Source organism: Strigops habroptila, chromosome Z (genome assembly GCF_004027225.2).
Source record: "Strigops habroptila isolate Jane chromosome Z, bStrHab1.2.pri, whole genome shotgun sequence".
NCBI lineage: Eukaryota > Metazoa > Chordata > Aves > Psittaciformes > Psittacidae > Strigops > Strigops habroptila.
Window position 1 is genome coordinate 58,285,949 of NC_044302.2, and position 27,972 is coordinate 58,313,920.

Genomic DNA, 27,972 nt, shown 5'->3' on the forward strand with positions numbered 1-27,972 from the left:
CTTATTGAGTCTGTTAACTAGCTGTAAAACACTGTGGACAACAAAACACAGAATTCACACTAGCTGCCCAAACAGGGTGAGCAAAAACTTTATTCAGTTCATTAAGTGCTAGTTTGTCTCAGACATAACACGGCCATGAAGTGTGATGCAGTATCTAAAGCTGCTGTGAAGATGCAGCTCTCTGCAACATTTGTTGAATCACACCTTCAGAAAGGCATTTGTTTGCAGACAGGTAATACCCAGCTGAAGATTTCATGTATTCCACATTAAATTCTAAGTAGTAGAGCCAAAGTGTAACAGTTACTACTTCTTCCAAAGCCTCCAAGCACAAACTGCTCAGTACTTGCCCAGCTTATGTTACTTAAAGAGAAAAGCTCTTAATTCCACGCCTGTTAGTTGGTGACTGAAATGCAAAAATAACCCATGTTTCACATTCAATTGTTGATGCACTGACAGTGAGTCACTGTTGCATTACTTTCAGCACTGCATATATGTCTGCGTGTATAGATATATATATATATATAGATGTGGATTTGTGTGTGCGCATGTGCCTGTGATGGCTCTGAAAGGAAAAATAAAGGCTTGAACATTATGTGAGAATAATCTTACTGACATCAGTGTACTAGGGCTACAGATCTTGGTTTTGGGCCCAAAGACTGCACATACCCCAAGCCCTGTCTACACATGAACAAGTGTAATCAGAGCTGAAAGCTCTAACTAAAGTTTTTTTACCAGGGCTTTTTACTTCTGAGTCTGTTTAGTTATTCTTTAGTGTTTTTAAGTTAAGCACAGACATTCCTCTTTCCTTTCAAGGCACTTTCATAGTAATAGAGAGAGGTGAATTCCTTTCTTTGGAAACTTACTGTGATTTATATTAATCTAAAACTCAAAGCTGAAATGCAGTAGTTTTTCCTACGCCACTCGCTACAGTAATCCTAACAGCAGAACACCTTGTAGTAGCGCATTAGAGAGTAACATGAGTAAGCAACACAACTTAATCTTTTCCTAAGATGCATGCTATGTTTTACTAGTGTTTATATTTACAACTGCTACTATTTGCTATACATGAGGGAGTAAAACTAAACCAGAAGTAACTGTTAGCAGCAGACATGCGCTTAACAGACACAGCTATTTTGATACTTAAACATGACAGATGACTGAGATTTAACAAGTTCTCTTTCCACAGCTAAGCAAAGGAACTGGATGACTGTCACCACTTGCAATTTATAATTCCCTCTCTATGCTAAGACACTATCAACTAGATAGTGTAAGCCGTATTCAAGTCTGACAGACTGAAAGAGAAAACTGTCACACCTCGCTGCTCTAAGACACTTTTGGTTTAATTAGCAGTAACGAGCTACACTAAACCTCGTTTTCACAAGGTTTTGGGTTGGGTGGGTTGTGGGGTTGTTTTGTTTTCAGGTTTTTGCTTGGTTTTTTTAAATTAAATGTCTTAAAACCAGCCCTTTTTTTTTTTCTTTTTTTTTTTTTTAAACAGGAGGTTTTTAACAATCTCCTGATGAAATGCTCATTATACAGATATATTTTGACAAGTCCTCTAAAGCAGTCCCCAAAGACCCTATTTGCTATTCTGTTTTGAAAAGAGAGATCAAAGTTAGGAGAGGAAACAGTAACTTTGCAGGAGCAGGAACCAGACTGAGAGATAAAACAATGCTTTCAGCCTTCCCAGAGAACAGTCAGAACAGAAGCAAATGCATTACATCTGATTCAGTCCAGTAGCATAACAAGGTTTCAAATTTTTAGTAGAAAAAGGAAGGGTTGCTTTCACGTATTTCATTGCTTTCCTCAGCAAAAAGGAGGTGTTTGTAAATGAAAAGCCTACACCTTCAAAACACAATGGGAAATGGAGGTGAGCCTTGCAAAGGAGCTCTCCACACCTATACATAACTCTTACTCTTGCAAGCAAAAACATCAGTAAAAATTCAGACACGTTCTTCCCTGTCTGATGGGATAAGGGGAACAGGAAGGGAAGAACAAGCAAAAAAAAATTCCAAGACCCCACAGATAAAGTCACTTCTGTTCCACAATCACAAAACTGCCATTTCTGGCAGAAACACCCAACACTGATTAGAAGAGCTGCAGCAGTTACATCATAAACTGCAATGATTTCAAGTAGTAGCTTGCTCCTCCAAGGCAAAACGGTCATTTACATTATTCCATCCAGTTCAATTACTCGAAAAGCAGCAGCATGGGTTCCTCTAAAACCAGCACTTCTTTTGCTTTTGCACACTGTTTTATTACAGGTTGTCTGAGTATCTCTATACCACTACAACGAGCAACTTGTGGAATCTGAAATCTCATGTTATAGCTAATTGTCACATCAGTAATTTAACAGTGTAAAAAAGGTCCTTTGGGCAGCACTACTTCACAGACCATCTGTTTGGAGCATATAGGAAAGAGTCAGTAGCCTTTCTAGGACGATTATAGCCTACTGTGTAAAGCCTTACCACTGAGATGAGTTACATTAAGTTTCTGAATACTCGTAGAGCTTACTCAGAAGCAACAGGGTTTTTTCCTTCATCTCATCCACTATTTGCTCTCAAAGGAAACTGCTTCGAAGTGATACAAAACAAGAGAACAGGCAGAGAACGGGTGAAAAAAAAAAAGTTTACATTCATCTGCTTTCCCAGCAAATAGAAAAAATGAGTTCAAGTTGAGCAGGCATTTGTAGACTCCTTTGAGGCTGACAGCTATATTCAAAACATCCAGTGTGGTTGTCCTCTCATTTCTTTCCCTCATCACTTCTGGCACCATATCCTTGTTGCTCTCACATCCCTGAGAATGGCTCTGAGAGTGTGCCCCTCCCCGTTCGACAGGGAATGTTAGGGTATGTGGCTCAAGTGAGGAAGTATGTTAAAGCTGCAAAGAAAGGACATCCCACCTATTCCCTGGTGTCACACAAACTTCTTGGTAAGGCATGAAACATTGTAGTCACTCCTGCTAAAATTAAAAGCTTAACAGTTTAGTTCTGTCATTAGCTAAAAGTTCTTACTGTACTTCACTTTCAACATCTTCAAAGGAGTTGCAGATTATATCTTGTTATTGAAGTAAGACTTATGGTTAAATACTAGTTGAAAGAATCTGCTGCCTCCATTTTAAAGATCACCTCTGCTTACAGAGATGCTCACTGTCTTGGGCAAGTAAGATCTGTTTAGGTTGGTTTGGTTTTGGGTTTGTTTTCATTGTTTTTTCATTGTTGGTTTTGGTTTGGTTTTTTTTAGGGGGTGGAAGTTTTTTTGTTGGTTTGGGTTTTCGTTTTGTGCTGGGGTTTTTGTTTATTTGGGGTTTTTGTTTGTGTGGTTTTTTGGGTTTTTTTCAGACTGGATCTAAATAGCAAAAGCTCCAATCTGCTTCTCTGACTTGTGAAAATAATACCTCAAACCCAAACCAGTGAGCCTTTATTTGCTAAACTCAAGAAGAAGTGCAACATATGATTGTGAAATATACACTTCACTCAAAGAAACAGGGAAAGCAGCTTTCAAATATACAGTGAAATAGCATCCCAACTGCAGACCATGTTGTACAGGTTACATTTCACCATGGTTCACATTTCACCATGGTTCACATTTTCACTGTGGAGAATTTTATATAATCTCTATATACACATTTTTAAACACTGTACTCTTGAACTTCATTAGAAGCCTTGTAATAAAGTACCGTAAGCCTTCACACAATTTTCACAAATGGAAGCAGACACTGGAACATGTGACATGATCCCAGTCCAATGTCTCCAGAACCCCACTTCATTAGCAGACATCTGCAATCATTCCACGCTTAATACCCAAACAGCTTTTCCAGTTGGAACAGATTTTCTTTATCGACACCAGCATAAAACTAGTCCCTTCACAGACTACTCTGAGACATCACCATTCATGACTGTTCTTCACGCTAAAGCCGGAAAATCCTCAGGATCATCAGGGTTTGGAGCAACAAGCTGTACCTGTAAAGTAAAAAAGGAAGCTTTATAGAAAAATGAATGCATTTCAAAAGCATCTGACAACTATAGATACATATTTTACCCTGAAAAGGATTTATTCTTCTATTAAAGTTAAATGCTTTGTATCCATCACTATCAGAGAAATGCTTTGCATTTATCTCAGAAGTTATGACTACTGTAATGTCTTCAGCATAAACTGATCCATGACCTGAGGAGGACCACAGGATCACAAGTTCTGCAGCACTGAAGTGAAAAGAAAAAGTGAAGCAATCTTGCCCAAAATACTGTCTGCTCTTAGAAGCAGCATTATTATCTTGTTGCATTCTAAGGCTACTGCACATAGCAGATTGTAGTTCTAAACTCTATGCTTTTTTATTATAAAGAGCCTTTTTCATTCAGATGAAACAAATGCACCAAATTACTTCTGTATTACTCTGTAAGTTCCCAGCCTTAAACTACTTCACTCATACTAGACAGAAGTAAACTGAGACCTTCAGTTAGTATAAGAAAAAGATGTTATTTTTCAGTGCACAAATGCTGCCTTTTTTTTTTTTTTTTTTTAAGAGAAAAGGGTCAGTAGAAGGTTTTTTTAATGGTTACATTGAACACTTCTATCATTCCGTAGGATGCTATACGACTCCAGATTTACTTATTGATCTCACTCTCAGTAATCAAACTATTACTGTACTATACTGAAATTTTCTGTAAGGGATACAAGCCTTTAGTCATTTTAATTACTTCTCAATTTATATCAAAACTCTTTGCAGAAATGGATCTTCACTACATCCTTTCCTCTAGTTATCGTTACAGCAACTAGTAATCACACCTTTTGAAATGCATGTGTTAAGAGTTGTGAGCCTGAACCTGTTTTTAATTTTGGGTCAGGAACTCAAAATAACCAGGCCAACATACTATAAGCAGGAATTAGAAACAAGTCTGTTACTACAGAAATCAGTAATTCCACAGAAAAGAGGGCAGGACACACACACTTGTTGAGACATACTAGTTTAGCTTAAATAACTAAGCTTTAAATAGTTTGAGTCACTTAAAGTTATAGTATTATGCAGTTTAGTATGCCATTTGCTTAGCTTTACTTGCTTAGCATGAGCAGCTAGATTTACTGAAGCCTTAGGCCATAAGCTGTGGCTTTCGGCTGGAATAGAGTTAGTTTTCTTAGTAGTTTTCCTAGCAGCTGGTACAGCGCTGTGTTTTTTCTTCAGTGTGAGAAGAATGTTGATAACACACCAATTTTAGTTGTTGCTAAGTAATGCTTATCCTAGGCCTAGGAGTTTTTTAGTCCTGCTGACAAGCAGGTGCACAAGCGGGACAAACCAGAAGATAAGGAGGCTGCAGCCATCAGCAGAAGCTGCAACTCAACAAGAACAGAACAGTTAACAGCCTGCCTGTATGAAGACAGAGAAAGAATCCAGTAAAGTGTTTGAAGACCCCATACCAAAAAGTCACCATTAGACTAAAAAGGCGCATGAGGGGTGGGTGAATAAATCCTAAGGGTATAGCTGCCCAGGGATTTCTTTGTTCAGGGTCCCTCTATGGAGGCACCCAGCTCAAGCTGTCCCTTTTGCTGTACCACTCAATTATTACATTATTTTTTCCTGGAATTGAACAACTGAGACTCTGCTGCAGCAAACCTGGGATAGAACCCGAAGGACGAAGTGAGTGTGTCGGAGAAGTCAAAAGGGGCACCTATCAGGTCAGTGGAGCTGTCCACTGCAGAGGGACTCTGGTCCTAACAGTTTAAGTCCTGGTTAGTGTGTAACTCCTTGAATAGCGTGTGAACGCTCAGGCACCAGCCTCGCCCCTAACACATGCACACCAGCCACCAAGAAAAATCCCCAGATAAGCAACAAGAAGACACATAAAAGCCATTACCATTACTGCTGATCGAGGTCTTCTCTCTTCAACTTGTCTGCCACGACCACCACCTCGTGCTCCTCTTGATCCACGGCCAGGGCGAGGAAGACTCCCGAAATTAATATCCAGCCGAGATGTTATGTCATTCACCGGTCTTCGAAAGACATGAGAATCATCTTCATAATCTTCCTTTTGCAACTAAAAAAGAAATCTGGTTAAAGCCTATGGCTTCCATGTACAACTTTCTCCCCTTCCTGATACGTACATATTTCAAACTAAGCAGCAGACAAATCAAGGTAACACCTGGAATAGAAGAAAGGCCTTAACTTGCTCAGGGTTTTAACTGAGGTGAGACAACTGTAGCTTCCCAGATGCCTGAGATAGTTCTTCATTGGCTCAGATTTTGTCCTGGCAACAAAATCATTTGTACCAGCTCCATAACACTGAAGAGGATTTTCAGAAATATCAGCTATGAGGTTTTCTAATGGACTGGAGAATCACGCTTAAGCTACTCATTTCTACAATTATCTTGAAGTAGTGGTTAAAAGGCCACAGTAATGCACAGTACTTGGCTACTAAGCAACCTATTAGTCTGTCTGCAGCTACGAGATTCCTGTTGTTTTAACTCTGTGTTTTTCTAGTAGTTGTAGCGGATGTAAGACTACTTCCCATCATAATTTTAATGTGCACAATAGTAACAATAACATATATATATATAAACTTATCCCATACAGTGATGAGTCACTTTTTTTATTCAATGTCTAATGCAGGGATTTGACTTGTCCATGCCACGCAGATCCTCGTACCTCTTACTCTATGTTCACTTTGACAAGGTCCCTTGATACTACCAGCCAAGAAACTTCATGGGCAAAAAGAACAGAAACTTGCATGCACTCTTCACATACTTCCATAGTCTTTTCAGAGCTTATGAAAGATATTCACTCCATCCCTACCACCATATCCCTCTGAGAAGGATGAAGGGGATAATGACAACTGCGACTACCAAAAGCCATGCTAAAAAGAGTGCAGGCCACTTCAGTATTAGTGTTTGTCCCTGGAAGTGCTCAATGACCTGAAGTGATTAAGGCTTAAAAAGCTGTAAGTTTTGATGTTAATATTATAACAAGACAAAGGATAATATGTGTATCCATACATGCATGCAGTTGTTAAGGATCAAAATTCCATTAGGCTAGGCTACTTTGACATCCAAAATCTGAAATCTTAGTAAGCAAGAATCTGCAAAAGAAGCCTCCCCTCTCACATCAAAAAAATAGTTCTCCCTGAAATGGCAATTACAGTAGAATGGTGGAATAAAAGTTAGGGAAAAAAAGGGGGGGAGGGGTCAAAGGGGAAGCACACTACTACAGAACAAGCTCTCCACAGTTACTTCTAAGAAGCAGGACCCTAAAACTGAAAAATAAAATAACTATCAAAAAAATTTATGTATTCCAAGCACACAGTGAAAGCTGTTATCCAGCACAGATGAGAAATAGGACACTTAGCATCCAGACTAACAGATGCCAAAACCCAAGTTTAATATATACATGCAAGTGTATACTGGCAAGTAAGCTAAACAGGATTCAAAGTCAGGATAAGTAGTGTTTAGCAAACACAAGTTTCTCTAGCAGCACTACCAGAGATTTGCCTAGGTGGCGGCAGCAAGAACACAGCTTTTATATGGCTAAGTCTGAGCCATAAGGTAGAACAACTTCATATATTACATATTTGCATACAAAACAGGGGTGATGATCTGAGAAAAGAAAATGGACAGTAAGTTTATAGCAAGTTTTGAGGCACATATGTCATTACAGTAATAAAGCTTAAATACTGATTTCTAGGCTGTTCAGAATGTACTAAAACTAGCAGAAAAACAATAGAGTTTCCTACTTCTGGGTATAAAGCAAAGAATTCCTCAGGCAATGCTTACATGATTGCTGTATTTTGACTTGTGAATCACCACTGCTCTGGAAGGAACAGTGGATTCTGGCTTTCGGATGTTGAATTCAGGCTTTGGTCGATTCTGTTGCTGAAGACTTTTCCACTCATCTAATGTCATTTCTTGAACTACTTCTTCCATTGGCTCTCCTTCAGGAACTCTAAAGGTTTATAGGTGTAAAGCAAAAACCATCAGCTTGCAACATGCCAGGATGAAGAAGAAAGCTAAAGTAAGGATACTGAACATTTGGATTGTTTCTCACCAAATTACTATCCTCAATTTTACTTACTCCCCACAGTAACTTGATGTGCGAGTTTTACATTAATATAAGTTGGAAAATATACTTATGGCCTGCTTGAAATTACTCATATGAACAAACGCTGTCTTCAGCCTCCCATAGTAAGTTCTGGTATTTATCCAGTCTCATTTTAAGTTCAAGCACTTTGGATCCTAGACAAAACCAGTCTGTCTTTTGATCTGACATATTCTCCATCCTAGCGTTTAATAGTGGATCTACAGTTTCAAAACTGTATTAAAACACCCCAATTGCATGGTTTGTACTGCACTGACCTGTACTGCAGGATGACAATGAGAGAGATTCATGTTTCAGTGCAGCTTTCAGCCATGGTGCTCATGGTTATTCTAGGTTATTAACATTTTCTATGTTAATTTCATAAAATGCTTCTGTGATTTCTTTTGTCAGATGTAGTAGCATACAAGGAGACAGTATTTATCATCTGGCAAAACTAGGTTACCCCTACTCCAGTTTTAATTGGTCGCAAAGTGCAATAATGATGATAGGAAAACACATGGAATACGTTGGAGTCTGCCTTGCATATTTTTGAATTGTGAAGACAGAAGTCCAAGGCTTTGTCTATATTCATAAGACAAAATACATAAGCCAAAACTAAAGATTCTTCTCCACTCACCACCGCTTGACTACTCTTTTGCCACTGTTCTGAGGCTGACCAAGACTGACTTGCCCAGAACCAGCAGCTATTAGAGTACACTAAGGGTGCAGTGTACTGGTATTTGCAGAAAGCTATTTTCTACTAAGTAGCATCAAAAGCAGGGAAGACGGCTCGCTTCGTCATCGTAATTGTTTGCTGCACAAACAATACCACGAACTACAGGAAAACCTGCACTGATTACTCCCAGACACTTGAGAAACCATTTCTTCCTTTTCCCACACAAAACTGTTACACATTGCGATAGCAGTCAAACTCGGTTAAGTATTTCCCTAACATTAATTTTTCCAGCAAACCCGTTTATCCTTATGTCCCTTCTGGTGGGAGAACTATGGATTTGGTTTTCCTCACTCAATCACAGTTCCAAGTCTTGTTCTACCAAATGTTGATGATTTTTCCAATGTAAATACACAGTTGATCAGATGCAAGTTGGAAATTTATTTTATCATGGAAAGATGCAGAGTCAAATGACAGTGAACTGCGAGTTTTGCTTCTGAAGTTGCACAAGCACCCCATCAGAACACACACATCTGTTGGAAATGTTCTGTACATTTAGAACTAGCCTGTATAAGAACAGGCCTGCTCTCCCTTGATATTGCAGAGAACCATTCTATTTCTTGCAATTCAAAATGACACAGTATCTTCCTGAAGCACCCAGCATATGATAGGTAGAAGCAGAACCAAACAGTAATTTGGGTTCTAGGATGAACACAATTTTAAATGCAGTTTGCAGAAAAAGTAAATAAAAAATATGCAAGTCCTATACTATATGCCTACCCTTCATGCCCTGTTAGTTGAAAAGTCCAGCTATATGAACCAGAAGCTAAAGGTTAGAAGACTGGTAAGCAGCTGTAGTTCCATACTAATTTAGAAGATCTGAAACTGTATTAGAAGGACTGCTAAGAAAAAAAGATTAACTGGTTTAGTGAGTTAAATACAGCTCTTGGTAAGAGCTGTAGAAAGATACAGAATTGGCTGCAACAAGTAAATGAGAAGGAGCTGTCAGTTTTTCAAGTTGCAAAAGGAAAGCATCTGAGTGGAGCTACGAGGCCAGCTCTGTGCAGTTATCCACAGCGTAATTTTCTAAATACATTTTCTATGGCACAAAGCTTGCGACAGAAAAGGGCAATAGCACAAGTGTTCAAGAATACTGAAGGACTGACCTTAGCATTTCGTGGTGTGAAATGCTAACGCCAAGTAAGTGATTTGAAAGCAAGCGACCAAAACAACCACCACCTGCAAGTCCCAAGGACAAGCAGAAATACATGCTCAGGCAAAAGTATCAGCTACCCAAACACAGTACAAACTAGCCAGGCAGAAGCTCTGAAGGAGGTACCCCACCTCCCCAAACCATGAAAGAGTATTGCAGTTTACCCAGTCAAACTGAACTTTAAATCAACAGCATTTTCCGCTTCTGCAACAGCGTACTATCATAAGGAGATACAGTTTTGTTTGGAAAACATGTCACTGAGGGTGGGGTGGAACAAGGTGAGTCATGTCTTCTACGTGGGAGCAGGCAGAAAGTCCAGAATAGAACTGCAAGATAGTCTAAAATACATGATCGACATGGGAAGCCTTTAAAAAGATGCTGAGGAGGAAACATACATCACAGTAAAAAAAAGAAGGAAACATACATAACAGCAAAAAAGAAAGGAAATTTTGCATATCCATGGTGTTTCCTAGGAGAAAACAAACAAACACACACAGTAATTTCTATTTTCAAAGTACTGGAAAGACCAGCAATGAATGCTGAAATCTCTGTAAGTAGAGGACATTAAAATCACCTAGATAGATATGAAAAGTGGCAAAGGTATGTCTGGTCATACCTTCAGTCACCAAGACCCCTTTTAGATCTAAATTTCTATGACTGAAAGACAGTACAAAGACATTTCACTAAACAGCAACTTGACTTCTCATAAAAAGAAATCACAGGTATTGCTTTGGTAAGTACACATCTATCAGAAATGACTACTTGCCTGTTCTAAAGGAAATACTGGTGGATTTACACTGCAAATGTTTGGGTTTTCAATCGTAAAGAATGGTTTGATTTTTACTCCAAAGGATGGCTTCAACTGTTAGGTTATTAGCAGTAAAAGTGTGCTTTAGGATGCTAAGACTCCCAAGGGAAAACACCTCCCACTAGTGAAGCACAGCAACAGGAACCTACACACTGTATTTTGGGCAAAGACTTGATTGTAGCAGGTTATTTTGGCACCAAGCCTGCATGGAAGTGCAGTCAGTGCAGAACTTTCTACCTTGTAACCTTACGCATTTTTAGTAACTCCTTGGTGTACCTCTTCATTAATCAAGTTAATAAGCTCCTCAGCATATCACCAATCATGCTTACAAAATATTGTTGAGACACCTAAGTGCAGCCTCTAGACAAGGATAAACCGAATTCACAGTCCAAGTACATACCAAAAAACAAAACAGGAGTCTTCAGTAATGGTTTCTACAGCCTCGTTGTTTTCGATGGATGACCATAAACCTCTACCTATGCCTTGTTTACTGTGCATTCCTTTCCTGCAGGAACCACTCTATGTGGACACAATAATATGCAGAAGAAATGCCAATGGAAAAGAACGGCACTCAGCTCAGTTATTTGGCTGATTATTTTCATTAAAAATAATGACAGCAGGTCTTTTTTAGACCATTTTTTCAGATTTAGCTGCACAAAGCAAATTCTTACTCAGCTTTTACCAAGAAATCAATTATATCAATCTTTCCTATTAACATAATTTATGGGAGTTAAACAAGGTAAGACCGAGCAGCAACTGTATAAGTTAACTATAGAAGAAAAACACTGAACCAAATCCTTATGAAGAGCTAGCCTGATCTGTAGATAGTTTTATGTCACTCTTAAACAAACAAACAAAAAAACCACCCAAGCTCCCACCACCCAACCCCCAAAACCAAACAAGAGGTAAATAGCCCTGCAAACCTGAAGACAAACTTTTAAAATTTCCTCTTAAATGACCAGAAGAATACACAGCTCCACCAAAAAGGAAGACAGTCCTGTGTGAAGAAGTGCAACAAAGCCCCATAGTATAAATACTAACTCTGCAAACACCTTTGGTAGCAATTGATCAGACTTTGTCACACTGAGTAAAAAGAAAAATCTATTCATTTGAATTACTAGTCAACACAAGCATGTTACATTGTTCCAACAGTGAAGACAAGTTCAACTGAAAGCACCTGTGAGGAAAGCTTACACCACTCTGCTACTTGTACATTTTATACTTATTGCTTGCAGCAAAAAACCCCCAACTACTAGCATGCAGTTTGGGATGCTATAAACAGAGATAGATATTGTTGACACATTCAAGGTAACGTGAAGATATGGAAAGAAATAACTTGATTTATACTATAGAAGTATTAAAGACACTTCTGTTCTTCATGTCTTCCCCCCCCCTTCTTTTAAATGGAAGCAGTCGCAACAGGAAAGAGTGTAAGAGAAGAAACAAACAACCCAAGTCTTCCATCTCTTCCTCAATACAAGCACACAACTGCAATCAAGCAGTAGACAATAAATGGGTTCTTTGGAGTCATTACATTTAAGGGTCAAAATGAGAATGATCCTAGCAGCACCTTAAGCAAACACACATCCTACAACCTCAGTATTGAGACTGTAGCAAAAGCAGAAGGTAACATAGATAGAATATTTTGCTGAGGTGTTTTACCTGCCAGAAGCCAGCACCTCTGGAGAGCAGGGGCAACCTAAGCATGTAAGACCTTAACATACATCCACCAGCTCTTGTCTTTTAATATTAGAACAACAATAAAAAAAAAATTCCACCTTGTTAAGGTGTATGCCATACAACCATCACTAATTACCTATGTGATATTCACACAATGTCTCCTATTATAAAATACACAGTCACCAAGCTGATACTACTCCCAGAGATAAATGCAATGACATATATGCAATTTGTATTTTGTATATGGATTTGCAAGTCCTCAGGACAGTATTTACCGTACTGGAAGCGTACACAAACCAGAATTTTGTACTTGGAGGTTACTTGCATTTTTGAATCTTACAGATTTCTGTGGACTATTCCTAAACAAAGAGTTCTTTAAAATCATGAAGAGCAGTAAAATCTCCAGAAAGGTTCACAGTCTGACTGAATACCTAGTGATTCCTGAGAAAGGGAAAAGAATTAAAGGCAACTGGCAGATTCTGTCAGATACTTCTTCCACTTTTCTCATGCCTTATGCTCTACAAGGGCCTGATGTCAGGACGTATCTACAAAGAGCTTGGAGTAGAATCATAGAATCATAGAATAGTAAGGGTTGAAAAGGACCTTAAGATCATCTAGTTCCAACCCCCCTGCCATGGGCAGGGACACCTCGCACTAAAGCATGTGGTCCAAGGCTCTGTCCAACCTGGCCTTGAACACCGTCAGGGATGGAGCATCCACAACCTCCCTGGGCAACCCATTCCACTGCTTCACCACCCTCACTGTAAAGAACTTCTTCCTTATATCTAATCTAAACTTCCCCTGAAACATGTAAGTCTGAAACAAATAAAAGGTACCTGTAGCTAACAAATAAACAAAACCAAACTGAATAACTGTTCTCATATTTAGCTAATACAGTGCATTTTTGACAGTTTATCTACACTACCCATCCAACATTAAATTAGTCTACATACAGTTTCTGGAAGTCCAATCAGTTAATTCCAGAGACAGATTTCCTCCTATGTAACTGTATATTAAAAGCTAGTTCAAAATTTAAAAGAATTGAAGCTGTATCAATTCCACTTCTTATAGGGTTATACAACTTGAAGATAAAACAGGTTTTGTAGTCCAGTCAGCTTTATAATTAAGAAATTGACAAAGGCTACTAATAACTGGAGCTGCACCACTAGGTCAGAAAGGCTTCAGAGCAACAGAAGGATGACATTGTACAGACTCTCTTTCGCTCATTAGGACTTATTCACCATATGCTATTTGATTATTCTTTAAAGTCTTTTACTTGGACAAGACTGCCCAGTTACTTTTTCTTAAGGCAGTGTTTATTTACTATAAAGTAAATTGTCACTGGACACTGATCAGAATGAAAGCCAGAAAACAACTAGATTTCTCTCTCGATATCCCTACTCCTAATGCTCAGTGCAAGACCATTTCCAGCAAGTTTCAAGCTCTACAGAGACCTTTCATGTATAGGTAACAACTGCATGGTAGTAGTGACTTACAGATTTTTATCTTAGTTTATTTTGATTGTATTTGTATGATTGTATAGGCATCTTCAATACCTTTTTCTCGGAGACCTTCAGAAAGCAGGGCAGTTTTTACAAACAGGCCAATTTAAAAAGGTAACAGGCAATATATAGCTCCTTCTTAAATTATCACCAAATCTTAGGAACATAAGCATCACTGGGCAACTAAACGCAATCTACAGCTGTACAAACCAAGCTTTAGTGAAGAATTGGGGATGCATTTTCACGACCCGCAATTATGTCTGTATTTTTAAATATGTGTACTAGCAAAACTTCACATTTCAAGTGTGTCTCCCAATACAAGTGTATCAGTAACAGTCTAATTTTCTTTGCATTTATAAAGAAAATATTGTAGTGAGACTATACTTGTTCAGAGACTCTCCTCCAGATGCCCCTGGCTGCTCATCAGTTTCTGCAGTTTCTTCCATAGGAGCAGTCTGTTCCATCCCACTATAACAGTAAACAAAAAACCCAAAACATTAGAAAAAAAACCCTGCTGATCAATACATCACTTCTTCCCAAGAATTTCTTGGGACAGAAAAAAATAGAGGAAAACTCCTCTAGAAACATAAGCAGAAAGTAGACCTACTAATTGACTAGTTAGGCAACTAACAAAATGAGAAGAATGAGAAAAATCCGACTTCTATGTACTACCAAAATAAGTGAAAAGCATACATGAAGACTAAATAATTTAACAGTAAATAGTAACACCAGTACTTGACTACAGCTTATCACTGATGTTTGGGTTTGCCTTTTTGTTTCTTTTCAACTATTAAAATGGAAAAATTCATAGTTGGTTTTTTTCCATAAACATGGACACTAGTTACTGCTCTCATTCAACAGTGAACAAGCACTTAATTTTAAATATGTATGCCTACCAATGGAATGAACGTAACACAGTTTTGATGCATCATTGAGCACAATTAAGGCACAGACATGCTTTTTGAATTGTTTAGACAACTCCAATTTTATGCCACTTCTACCACACACACTACACCACAAGAAAGCAGTGGCATCTCATGTTTGTATCAAGTTCTGATGCTATTGAACTAAAAAAAAAAACAACAAACCATAAGGGATCTTAAATTTCTTGTACTTTATGAAGTTCACACAACCTTCCCTAACATCCTATAGAAGTCAGTTTTGTGATTTTGGTCAGCTAGTTTTGTGCTATTAGCTGAGAACTATGTTATGCTAGCTGATCCTTTGTTTTGAGAAGCCAGAGTACCTAACCAATCTTTTAGCAAGAAATTTTATAGAAGAGATGGAAATTAGTACAACCTTTCATAAGAATGTGGCATATTAAGTCCGAAAATTATTACCCATCAAGGCTGTATTTTTCAACCTTTTAAATTGTGGATTCAGACAATCTCGTTCAGTTTTAAAAATAATTCTTTTTTTTTTTTTTTTAAACAATTTTGTGAATCAATGTGTATATGGCCACAGATTTTTGCTGTAAGTTCAAAGTGCTGCCTTTTCTTTGTCCTTTATCAGCCTTCAGTTAAAGAGTTCTACACATCCATAAGAACAAAAGCTACTGGAAAGAGCAGCATATTGCTAGGTGCAAAGAATGGACAAAGGCCAAGATTTCCAGTAAGCTTTTCACAAATCTGAACAAAAACCAGTAAGAAAAATACAGAATTTAACTGAAAATTCAGATTTTTTTTTTTTTGTCTGACAGATGCCTCATATATACTGTTACTGATCCTCCTGTATACTTAAAAATGGATTTCAGTGGTAGAGTCAGCTAAATATTACCTCCATAGCCACACTGAATTATATCACAGCTTTGCAATTTAGAAATGATCCATAAAACTTGAGAGACAGGACTTTAAGTCCACTAAGTTTCAATCTTTTAATTGGCATTTTGTAGCAATGCCACTAAATACCAGAGTCCCACTACTGAGAGAAAGTCATATTGAGACTATTGAGAAAAGTCATAGCTTATTTCAGTTAAAAGACTTGGCCCCTGTCAAAAAAAATGTTGGCAGTCTTAACTGAAGACACATCACCCATGCCTTTGCTACAATTTAATCCCATCAACATGAAGGGGGTGAATCCAGAAAACTGCAAAACTACATTCATCACAACAACTAATAGAAAACAAGACTCAAAATGTACATGAAGCTCTTGAACACAACATGATAATATAAGATGGACCACAGCAAATGATGATCTACAACAGGCACAAGTGTATCTTTTACCTTGTATCATCTTTAACTCTTCCCCAGTTGTAAGCTCCACTTCCACCTTTTTTGTCAGCGGCTTTCATTCCTCTAGAGAGAAAAGAAGGGTTCTGTGAGTTTAAGAGTTTGTTTTCATTAGGACCTCAAACTAAAACCAGCACTGATTTTTTGCTAACGAACTTGGATATAGAAGAAGGGATCAAAAGACTTAGGAGACGCTATTGTGTCACAGTTCTGCCTATTGCTTACTTGTACACCAAATAAGAAGCAGCACACAGAACACTTACGTTTTAACATTCCCACTTTGTCTTTCAAACTCCCGTTTTCCTCTCTGGTCAAAGCCATCAAAACTTCTGTTTATTCCACTACCTCTTCCTCTACCTCGCATTCCGCCTCCTCCACGACGACCTCTTATTGGCCTTTCACGGTCTAATCTTTCATTTGATCTAAAACCAAGATTTCTAGTCAGACTTTTGTTCATATAAAACAGTTAAAGAAAAAAAAATTGCATGGTTTTATTTGTGCAGCTGTGAGAGACATCAGAGTACAAGAGCTACCACTCAATGTTTAGAGTGCATTTTTACACAGTACAGTTGTGCTAGTTTTGTCATTAAAAATAGATATAAACTGAATACAGATAACAGGAATAGAAAGTTCAGACGTTTATTGAGAACACTGAACACATCTGAAAAGTTAAACAAAACATTATAAAACTGTCAAATCTTCAACAGCTTTATCAGTCAATAGCCCACTGTCTAAACACAGACTTATGCAACTGCTAAAAATTTCAGGGAACTTGTTAAATTCTAACTAATGTGATACAAAGTAAGAACAGTCATACTCTCAAGCATTAAAGGTTTAGGTGAGGTTTTATAGTACTTACAAAGAAAGCAAAATTGACACGCATTCACTATCCAGTAGTAACTAGTATGACAAAAGTTTATCTTCAGTTTGAACAGTAAAATTCATTCAACTTGGAACCTGCACCACATGTTCTGCAAAGCTTGAATAGTATGAGAGCTCAGAAATGAACATTTATGTTGCAAGACCAGAGGTTAGGCTTTCAGGTCCTCACACTGTTTAGTTTTGTCTTACATTTCTAACATTTAATAGAACTGCTCCAAATCCATCTGCAAGGAAGCTGAAATTACAGCTCTGGTGGGCAAGAACCAATCTTTCAACAAATCTACACATTATTAATGCAACCATACCTTCAAGTCACATCTGGCTACTAGACCTGTTTTAAGGTTAAACCTTTCCCTTGCACCCCTGTGCAGACCCTCCACAAGGCGCCTGACTTCTCCTTCTATGATACATACCTTTCCACTGTGGATTCCACTTGTCTTTCTGTTTCATTGGAACGATATCTTCCGAAAGATGGTCTCTGTTCATTTTTGTCTTGTTTCACCTCTGCTCTTCTGTTATCGAACCCTTGCTGTTCTCCCCAGCAGGGTGCTCGCTTCTGGCCTACACAAGCACACACACATACAGATTACTAACAGTTTAGTGATAACTGAATTGCAGTTATCAAACTACTAACTGAAATGAGTTAATTACACCTTACAGTCTTCTGCAAGTCCACCAAAAACAAAAAGCACTTAATGTTGCCAGACACTGCCTGTTTTAAAGACATCCGATTACTTTCCCTTCTGTATTGATTAATCCGCCTCAGGAAAAAAGTACTATGGATATTGACAACAGCTCACACATTTCCAGAAAAGACAGGCTAGAGAATAATCTCATTTTGCTTACAGAAATAGAGAACAAAAACTGTTTCTCTCATGTTCTCTCGAAGATCTTACTAGTGTACTACAACACAAGGCAGAGAAGCTTCAATGAAAGACATGAATTGCAAGACTGCTGCAGTAGCAAGGAAGGTGGGGGAAAAAGGAGGACTGTTAGAGACAGACGTTACTTGTCTGTCATGAGACAACGCATCTCTTGCCAAATGAGCTGAATTTAGAGGTCTGAGCCTGCACCTTTTCTTTAAGCTCATGGTTACAGTACCCAACAACCAGAAGAGGGTCACCTCCTCCTGGTACTGTTCTGTGGAATACAGGACCATTCACCTACGCTAGAAGTCACTGGGTTTAAATGGCAGAAACCCAAGCATTAAGTACAAAGGCTCCAACACCACTAATTGATTCTAAAATGTCAATATATTCCAAGATAAAACATATTTAAGCTTTTTGTGGGGTTTTTTTCAGCGACTGGATTAAGAGGAATTGGTTGGGCAGGTGAATGCACAGAAATTGCGTATTATGAGAGAATAACTTGAGGTTATCCACTCATCCCATACACACATATAGAGTAAGGCTGAAGTTCATTATGTGCTTCCTTCCCATTTTCCCAAATTCTGTGCTCTATTTATGATAGAGTTCTCCAGAAGTAAGCAAGCCTTTTGTCTGCTAGACTCCTACACTTACATTATTTGCTAGGAAGTTGCTAGTTTAAGTCAGTGAAGCAAGGAACTACAGAAACTCTGCTCTTACACCAATAAAACCAAGCTATTCTTTCCACAAGAAGCAGTTGTGCAATGATGAGCAAGTTAGTGAACTTAGGTTAGTGGGCAAGTCACAGTCCTGGCTACTGTGCCTCTGTTGCTAGCACATAAAAAAGAAAAAACCCTATTTTATCCCACAATATTAAGATACAAATTAATTCATGTCTCCATAGAAATGCCCTATAAGATCTCTGATGAAAGCTTTGGTAGCAAGCATGAAGGCTGTAACATCATCTTTAAAAACGAAACTTGAAAGAATTATCCACTCAGCAAATAAGGTAGAAGAATGGTAAATAAAGCTTTTTGTTACACAGTGAGGGCAGTTGTATCTGTACAGAGAAGATAGTTTTGTCTGTACTGCAGAAGCAACACAAGCTTTGTTTTTTCTTTAAAGTACACACCACTTGACATAAGATATTCCAGTAATTCTCCTCAAGGTTTGAAGTTGCTCAGGCCTTACAGCAGCAAGCATACTTGCATCCCAAAAAATTACAATGTATTCTCTGGATAAAGGGAAACTTTTGAAATCAGTTTCCTAGTAAGCCTTTCAAACCAGGACACTTCAATAAATAGCAAAATTTTAAAGAACACAGAATTGTACATGCTGTTGGGAAACATGTCTGCTCTACACAGATCTCAACTACACCACCAACTATGCAAGTGATAATTCCAAACCAGAATCTTGCTGTGGAAAAAGTGACTAATTTCCAACCTAATGTTTACTTATTTTGTTTGGATCTGAATGCACAACTGCAATACAGAGTACATTTTCAGTTACTTTTGAGTTTCTCACTGGCTATCAGAAACATCAATTATTCTAAACAGATTAACTTGTTAAGAATGCACTAGTCAGAGCACACCTTCCCCAAGTACTTACTATTAACCTCAATTACACCTCCAGATTCAAAGAGCTCCTTAGAAAAAGTAAAGTAATACCAAAACATTCAGGTGCAAAAGTAATTTTAAAAAGATGGTCTCCAGTTCTGTTACCCAGTACCACTTAGAAGTAGTTCAAAACAAGTCTTCTTGACAGATATGCCAGTGTATTACATGTCGCTAGCACTTAATCATGCTAGACACCATAGTCAGTTCTACTCTGACTTCACTGCAAGGCTATTTCACTTTTTTCTAGCTGGTGGCTATAATTACTACAGATGTATTTTAAACACTAGAAAGGTTGTTTGTGGCACTTATTACCTGTATAAAAATGTTTTTTAACTGGTTTGACAGACATGCAGCAGTGGATTAAAGCAGTATGCAGCAACTACACTTCTCTAATAAGCCGAGTCACCCCCACGGCAGAAGCTTGTGAATTAGTTCAAACACCAGCACAACTTTCAAGTCAGCATGTAAGAGCAAACTAAACTGGAGTTTGGCAGCAGTGACAGCATAACCTATTAGGATTTTAATCCTCTGCCATATGTCTGTCCCAGTGCAGGCTCGTTTTTATTTAAGGAGCTCAAGGGCCAGCTACACTTTGGGAAGGAGGGGAAAAAAGGGAAAAAAAAAACCCCAAGAATAAAAACATAACCAAGAAAACAACCACTGCCAAAACAAAATCTTGTGTAGCACTGCCATAATACCTTTCACTTAAAAAGAACTGGGCTATGCTTTGCATGCTCATCAAGTACTTCTTCCAAGCACACCCTGATTTTGTCTCCTCGTTTGCATATATAGACTGGTATGCAGGTTTTCTTCAAACCAGGGAAAAAAAAAACAAACAAACAAACAACAAGCCTCTGGAGTGTTGTGGATCATCTGCTTGAGGTCCTACAAAGATCATACTGAAAATTGAAGATCACTCTTTCCTAGTTACCAAGTTTAGCCTCTCTAAGGTGGTTTTCCTGTGTCTCACAATTACATTTGTAGTCTGTATTCAGCTGGAGATGTTGACCACCATTCCCCACTTCAACACTGCTTCCCTGCGAGGTTCTCAGTTTGTCAACTGAGTTGCATGTCACTTTATAAACTGAGGAACCAGAAATCTGATGCTTAAACTGTTCCCACAGACCCAGCTTACCCCTCCAGAAGAACCAGCTGAACTATTATTACAAAGACATCTGTAAATACTAGAATTACCAGGTACTAGAACTGGGCTAAAGACAAAGGTCCAGTTTTATGTGCCATTGTTAAAACTCTAAATCATATAGAGCTAACGTACTTCAGTTTTCCCCTTCCCTGCAACAGTAGTTCACTATCAGTACTAGTTTTGTTTATACTGCCACATTTCAATAGGAAAACTTTCTAGAGAGGTGTTTTTAATAAGCACATATCACAGACCTCACATTGGGAAATGGAAACTGTACTATTAAGACCTGCATTGCCTTGTTTCTCAGGCAGTGGCTATGTATTAACAGATGGATTCAAAACAACACAGCGAAATCTGTCCTTGCACTGTTGTCATCTAGCTCTCACCAAGTTTCTCTAACCATATAATCTGTCCTTCAACAAGCAAGGCTTTTGCTTGGGAAGAGACAGTTTTTTAGGCTTTGTGGGCTCATGCCTTTTTGTTTCATCTTAAAACTAAAAAAAAAAATTTAAAAAAAAAATCGCTAGCATGCAATCCACAGGCTGAGAGGTATTCTTTGCAGCAGTAACCTCTGCATTCTGACCTTGCATTCTGACCTAAAATCCAGCTGACAGTGCTGCATCTTCATGCTTTATGAATCTTCACAAGCCTCAGACCAACTCATCCCACCAAAACAGGTGACACTCAAACTCAGTAACATAACTCCACCAATACCCCATTTCCACAAAGGCAGCCTGGGATGAAGAAGTGCCAAACTAGGGCTTATTCCTATTTTGCCTCACTAGCACACACAGGAACAGAGCAAAGGCAAACAGAGTGTAGTTTTGATTCAGCTAGGATGAACATTAGACCAACAAAAGCAGTCAGATAAAAGACTTGATATATCTTATAGCATGTATTTGAAAAAAGAAAAAAGCAATGATAAAATACTTTCCACATGGTAATCTACCCCCAGAGGTTTTCTGAATCAAAGACTATAAGCACTGATTTATGGAGGAAAGATCCACAGCTGGGCTGCCATGTCTTTACCCAGACTGCTGTCAGAATAGGTACATGCTTTGATGTATCACCATCACCCTACAGCAAGAAGGGCCACAGGTCAATAATAATCTCTGTAGAAAAAGCATTCTTTCTCCTTATTTCACAAAATCTGACTTAAAATATATCCCTTTATTTCTACAAAATAAGAATCAATACTTCACCTTCTCCAAGTCCCACCTGCAGGTCTATGTACATTCCTTTTGCATCCTCAGATACCTCTTCTCAAAACAAAGCCCTTGATTTAAATTACTCCCAATGTAGAAATAATTCTGTAAGTTTCATTCATCACTCTAGTGTTCTTTCTCTAGCTTTAGCATGACTGAGGTGGCCAAAAGAGCAGACATACTTACAAGATGTGGGAGAGTAAGATTCCTTCAAAGGCATAACAATTCATTTTCTATTTTCCCTGCTACTGCTACCTCAGCAATTCCCAACATTTGCTTCTCTCCTACATGGCAACTGGAGATAGACCTGCTGTCCTACTCTTTAACGGTCCAAATGACTGCAAGCTCTTGTTCCTAAACTAAAATAGTCTGAATTAGAAAAATCTTCACGTGGTAGTATAGTTTGCAATGCTGCCCCTCACATCAATGCATGTTCTCCCATACATATTACTTTACACTTACTGATGGTGAATTTCCTCTGTCATTTTATAACTCCTTTACAATATGTAACTTGTGTCATTGCCCTGTAAATCTTCTTCTGCTGTGCTATATAATCTTGTACCAGCAAACTTTGGTTATTTATTGGTTCTACTTTCTCTCATAGATCTTTCAGCACAGTCTTCCCACCCACCTACATACACACAAGAAAATAATTTCAACTGTGCTTAATTTTTTTCATTTCAGACAAGTTTCAACTGCTTTGTAGCTGTTAAAACAAAGCTAACAACAGCACAATCATTGGTCCTAAACTCAAATCTCTCCGTCGTCTTATTCCAAGACACCCTGCTTTCCTCTGCTTTCGGCTTAACTTTTAAATTAAAAAACCTGAGCCACAAGAAACCATTTGAGTTCAGAGAAGAAGAAAGTACAAAAACCAAACAAGAGTACTGCTCCAGTTTGTCTGGAATGAGGGCAAGTGGAAAAATAATTCAAGGATCTCTGTCATTAATTATGGCTGCATGCAAAGGCACTGCTTCATTATCATCTCAGTAACACAATGATACCTATATATGTACAGCTCATCTTCCTTTATAGTAAAGCTGCATAACTGGAAATAGTAAAAAACAATTCACACTTTCAGGGATGTATTTTGCTATACTTGAGAGTGCAGCAGATGTAAAGACTGCACAGACAATCTTATCTCCTCCCCTTTCGCATGTGTGTGTTCATGAGATTTTGATTTCAAACTTCAAGCTATTAATTTTGTAAACTAAAGCATGGCTAATTATATGATTTGTAGAATAATACCCCAGTATCTGAAAACACACACAAAAAAAGGCTTCAGCTATTGCATATACCACACAAAAAAAAGACACATGTAGTTAGACTCCATTCTGTGGTACATTTTGTTTTCATGTGTGCCAGTACTCAATTACACAACTGCCCACTGCAGCTTTCCTCCAGGCAATCCTTACGACTATGTAGCTGAAAGAATGCTACTGGAATAAGTTATTTAAAATATGAAAATTGCAGTCAGTATAAGATAACATTCCCCAAAAACATTCCATGCCATATTAATTTTTAAAACAGTAGCTAAAACCTCAAACATACAGTATTCAGTATTGCATCTAAATGCTACACGAATCATCAAATTTACATGAAAGAAGAAAACCTTTTAGAGGTATTAGCAACAAAGGTTTAGAGATTTCAACAGAAAAGAGCTTATTACTGCATGATCAACACATTTAATTTGCCTGGACCAGTAAAGAATGCAAACTCTGCAACTGGGCCTTTTGAACAAAGAGCTGGCAAATGCAGTTTGGCCACTGTGCTAAGAATGAACTGAGTTTACAGTAAGAGGTACAATTATAAGAGCTGTAGTATCTACAAAGAGCCTTTACCCAAATCTTTACCATACAGTATAAAAATCACTGAACACCATAGTCAGTAAAAGAGAAAGAAATACATCATTAAGGTGAAAAGTATAACTTTTGAAAGGCTATGAAAAAAGAGTCCATTTTCTCCTTAAAGATAGATTAAAAAATAGTCTCCTTGCAGTTGTGCCAATTCATAATAGTTTGGATTCTACAGGTCAAAGTACTGGATTATCTGGTGAAGTCCTCTTAGGAGGTTTGTTTCAAACTGAAAACATCTCTAAAAAAAAAAGTAAAAACTCCCCTGGAAAAGGCAGTGAAGAAGTAACTAAAAAAAAAAAGTCAACTCAGAGAATTTTGTAAGTAAACCTTCCACTCAAACATCAAAACATAACACTGAAAGAAGCCTCTCAGACTGCTGTAAAACCTTTTCTCTATTGCAAGATCAAAGACTAGGCTTGCTTCAAGTCTCTCTAAAGGTAAAGACTATTTTGTTCAGATTTAATATGCTCAAGAAATAATACAGTAATAGAACAAAAATTGTGAAACTTCTAACAAGACTTTTTGTAACCCAAAAAAGCAAAACACCCAGCAATGAGAAAAAACAGTTTGGAGGTGTTCCAATGGAGGACCATGAAGTTGATCAAAGGGCTGGAAAGGCTGCCCTATGAGGAAAGCTGAAGGAGCGAGGTCTCTTCTCCCTGGAGAAGGCTCAGTGGGGGACACATCACAGTATTCCAGTACTTGAAGGGCAGCTACAGAGAGCAGAGAGGATGAAGGCTTCTCTTTTCACAAGAAGCCACATGGAGGAGACAAGGGGCAACAGGTACAAGCTGAATGAGGCGAGTTTTTATCTTTGTTATCAGAAAGAAATTTGTAACAATCATTCACTGGAACAACCCCACCAGAGCCATGGTGGAGCCCCCATCACTGAAGGTTTTCCAAATGCAATGAGACAGGGTGCTAGATGATCCCTTCTAGGCCACCTTTCCCAGGAAAGGTTGGACTAGGCAATCCTTTGAGGTCCCACTCAACCTGGGCTGATCTGTGATGATTCTGTGAACATGAATACAATACAGACTGAATTTTGTCATTTCGACCACAATACCATAATCTGATTCAGCTGTTTAGATGGGTCTAGATTCTTCTTTATGGTCTTTAATTCCTAATCAGTGAAATGAAATTAGGAATTATTTGTTTGTTTATTATTTGTTTGGTTTTGGGTTTTTTTTTTTAATAGAGGTTTAGTGAGGAGTGTCAAGATTTTGTAATTTCAATCAATATGCTTTATTTCCCCAAACAGAGGAGTACTGTTCAAGCAATGCATCCACCATTATAAGCTTTATGTCAAATTGAGCTGGTATGAGGACCTTCCTGAGTCATCACTCATTCTCAGCCACTAAGCTGGTATCTTCTACTCTACCCAGAAGTTTCCTGGTTAAATCCTGTATAACAAATCAATTTTGTATGGCCCAAATAAAAAGCTGCCCCCTCTTAAAAAAAAACAAAACAAAACAAAACACAAAACAAAACAAAACAAGATTTTTTTCCCCCCTCTACCACCATGTGCTTTACATTTGCCAGCTACACCATCACTGTATTTGCCCTAAGTCAGGGGGTGAGCTCTATCCTTCAGAGCAGACTCACTAAGACAGCACTTCCAAAGGAGGAACACACAGGCAGGACCAAGTCTCAACTCTCCACCCTGGTTTTATATCCTGAGCACCGTACACTTCCAATCCTTACTTCACAACAACCTCAAGACATAAACATAGAGCATATGCAAAATCTAGGATAGTCACTTTCTTTGAAGAAAGTGTGGCATTTCTTTCACAGCAAATAACTCTTCTTACAATAGATATTCATTCACTTTCACAAAGACTACTGTAAGCCAGTGGTCTTTTCTCCATTTTAAATTAGCAAGTGACCAGTTAAAACAAGGCATGTGTACCTGATCTCTCTATATGAGAAACTAGGTTTCTTAATATCAAGGTATTGTATTAGAAAATAGTCAAAACCACTCCACAGAATCACTGCATGTTATCACAGAATTAAACTCAGAACCTGTGTGCTTAAGATACCTATAGACAAGTGGGAGGTAAAGGATGCTCTTCACATACTTCCAACACTCCTGGCAGGTTACCAATAACCTCCAGCTCTTGTTCAAGAACTTTTTCATCAAAACTTGAGACGCTAAGGTTCACTGAACAGGCCTCTTCACCTTCGTTTAATATCCACAGTGAAGTATCCCTTAAGTAAAATAATCCTGTTACTAGTGTGACTATTGGTCTTACAGGCAGAGATCTGTGACAAAGTCACGTAACAATCACAGAGGAATCTCAAAAGACAAGTTTCATACAACTGTCCAAAGGGACAGTGACAACTTGTTAAGATCATCCTCTACAAAGATGGTCATTAACCAGTTCTTACTTGGCATCGAAAGAGTCTCTGCTGCACAAGGTGAAATAACTGCTGTTGAAACAGCGTAAGACTGTATGCAAGTCTAAGCAACCAGAACTGGTAGCACTGGCAATGCCTTGATGGAGCAATAACCCAGACTGAAAGGCCACACCTTTTTCTAGGGAATTAAAACACACAGTTCAATTACTGTGAATTTAACAGGAGCTTTTACTACAGGAAAAGATCAGTATCTTAATGTGTTAAGCTTCAATGCCTGCTGAAGGTGAATGGGAATTTACAACTCAAGAGGGTAAAACCACAGTTTTCGGGCACAGTGGGCAGAGCCAGCCCTCAAATTCTTTAGATACTGAATCCAGCAACCTGCAGCTCAATACCAGGTAAGTAATAACAATCAGACTCATAAGAAAAGAAGCCTCCAAATGCAAGGAGCCATAGCCTAGTAAAGCCTTCAGCTGCAAAGAGGACTGCGACAAACATTCTGATACAAAAGCCGACTGGCTCCCTACTCCCTTGAAGCAACATTTAGCATCACAACCTCGCAGCTGACAAACAGACTAGACTATTCCTGAACACCATGCTAAAGAGTTCACCCACGAGGTAAGATTTTATTCAAACGTTTGTGCAACAATGCAAGCTTAAGGCAAACTAAGTGCAGATTCCCAGACATATTATAACCCTGAGGAAGCTAAAGTACCAGAAAACTCAGAGGGACCACGAACACAAGTCGGGAAGCATCAAACACCAAAGGTAAACGGCCAGTGATGAAATGCATCAACAGGGATGCTAAACCAGCAAGAAAACTACAGGTGCTGCGGTGGAAGAGTTAATGCTCTTCCATCTGTCTCTTAGGTCTACTTCCGAAGTTCTCGTTTGCTCGTCCGAAGGCCCATTTACGTTCCGAAGCACCCCGGGTAGGCTGGGAGAGCTCCCCACGACGGCCTCGGAGCTCGGCTCTGCAGTGACGCCCGGCTGTCACTGTCTCTCGAAGGGGACTTTCAGGTACCCACTCACAACTACAACCCAGTGAAACCGATCTTCTCATCACCGCTACCGCAAGCGGCGGCACGCCGGCACGGCTGCCGGGAGGCAAGGCAAGCGCGGGGCCAGCCGCGACCCCCGCCGCTCTGGAGGGCCCGCTGCCCGCACCCGACTCCTACGGAACAGCGGCTGACCGGGCCGCTCGCCCCGCCGGCCCCATCATCCCCCGCCTCACCGCCGTACCGGCTTGCGGCGGCCCCCCGGGCACGGGGGGACTCCCAGGCTGCTTGCGCTGCTTCTGGGACTCCCTCTTGCCACCGCCCGCCTTGCCGCCAGAACCGGCTGTCCTGACGGCCGCCGCCGCCGCCTCGTCGCGCTTCTTGCGCTGCTGCTGGCGGCGCTCGGCCTCGCGCAGGATGTCGAAGGGGTCAGACTCGTCGTCCAGGAGCTGGTAGAAGCGGTTGGCGACGGCGCAGCCAAAGCTCTCTTGCATCACGGCAGCCACCGGACTGCCCACCGTCCCCTTCATCATCGCTGCGGACAACTGACTGTACCCCTTGCCTACCCGCGGCCCGCCCCGGGGCTGCCACGGAGCAGAGGAGGGAGCGCGGTACACGAACGACAGCCACGCCAAGCCCGGCACCGGCTCAGCACTACCCGGGCCGCCGCTCCATTGCCATTGCCGCTGCCCCGCCCTTCGCCGAGCCGCGAAACCAATCGAGTTCCGGAGCTGCGAGCGGAGCCGCAGCCACCACCTATCGGCGCCGCCGAACCCACCCACCGCCACACGAGCAACCAATAGTGCGAAATAATGGCAACGGCGAGGGACCAATCCGCACGAGCGCAATTAGGCTTCGCCCCGCCCCTAACGTGCTGCTACGGCC

At 39.5% G+C, this 27,972-nt stretch overlaps 1 protein-coding gene across 1 annotated transcript; it reads right to left on the reverse strand.

The window, feature by feature from the left end:
• Positions 1-72: 72 nt before the first annotated feature.
• On the reverse strand, positions 73-27,801 carry HABP4 (hyaluronan binding protein 4). Its single transcript, XM_030512342.1, has 8 exons — positions 27,332-27,801; positions 17,458-17,605; positions 16,426-16,584; positions 16,157-16,228; positions 14,319-14,402; positions 7,758-7,926; positions 5,849-6,028; positions 73-3,961 (listed from the first exon to the last, which is right to left on the reverse strand). Exons 1-8 carry the CDS (start codon positions 27,618-27,620, stop codon positions 3,905-3,907), a joined length of 1,158 nt encoding a protein of 385 aa, XP_030368202.1. The 5' UTR covers positions 27,621-27,801; the 3' UTR covers positions 73-3,904.
• Between the last annotated feature and the right edge of the window lie 171 nt (positions 27,802-27,972).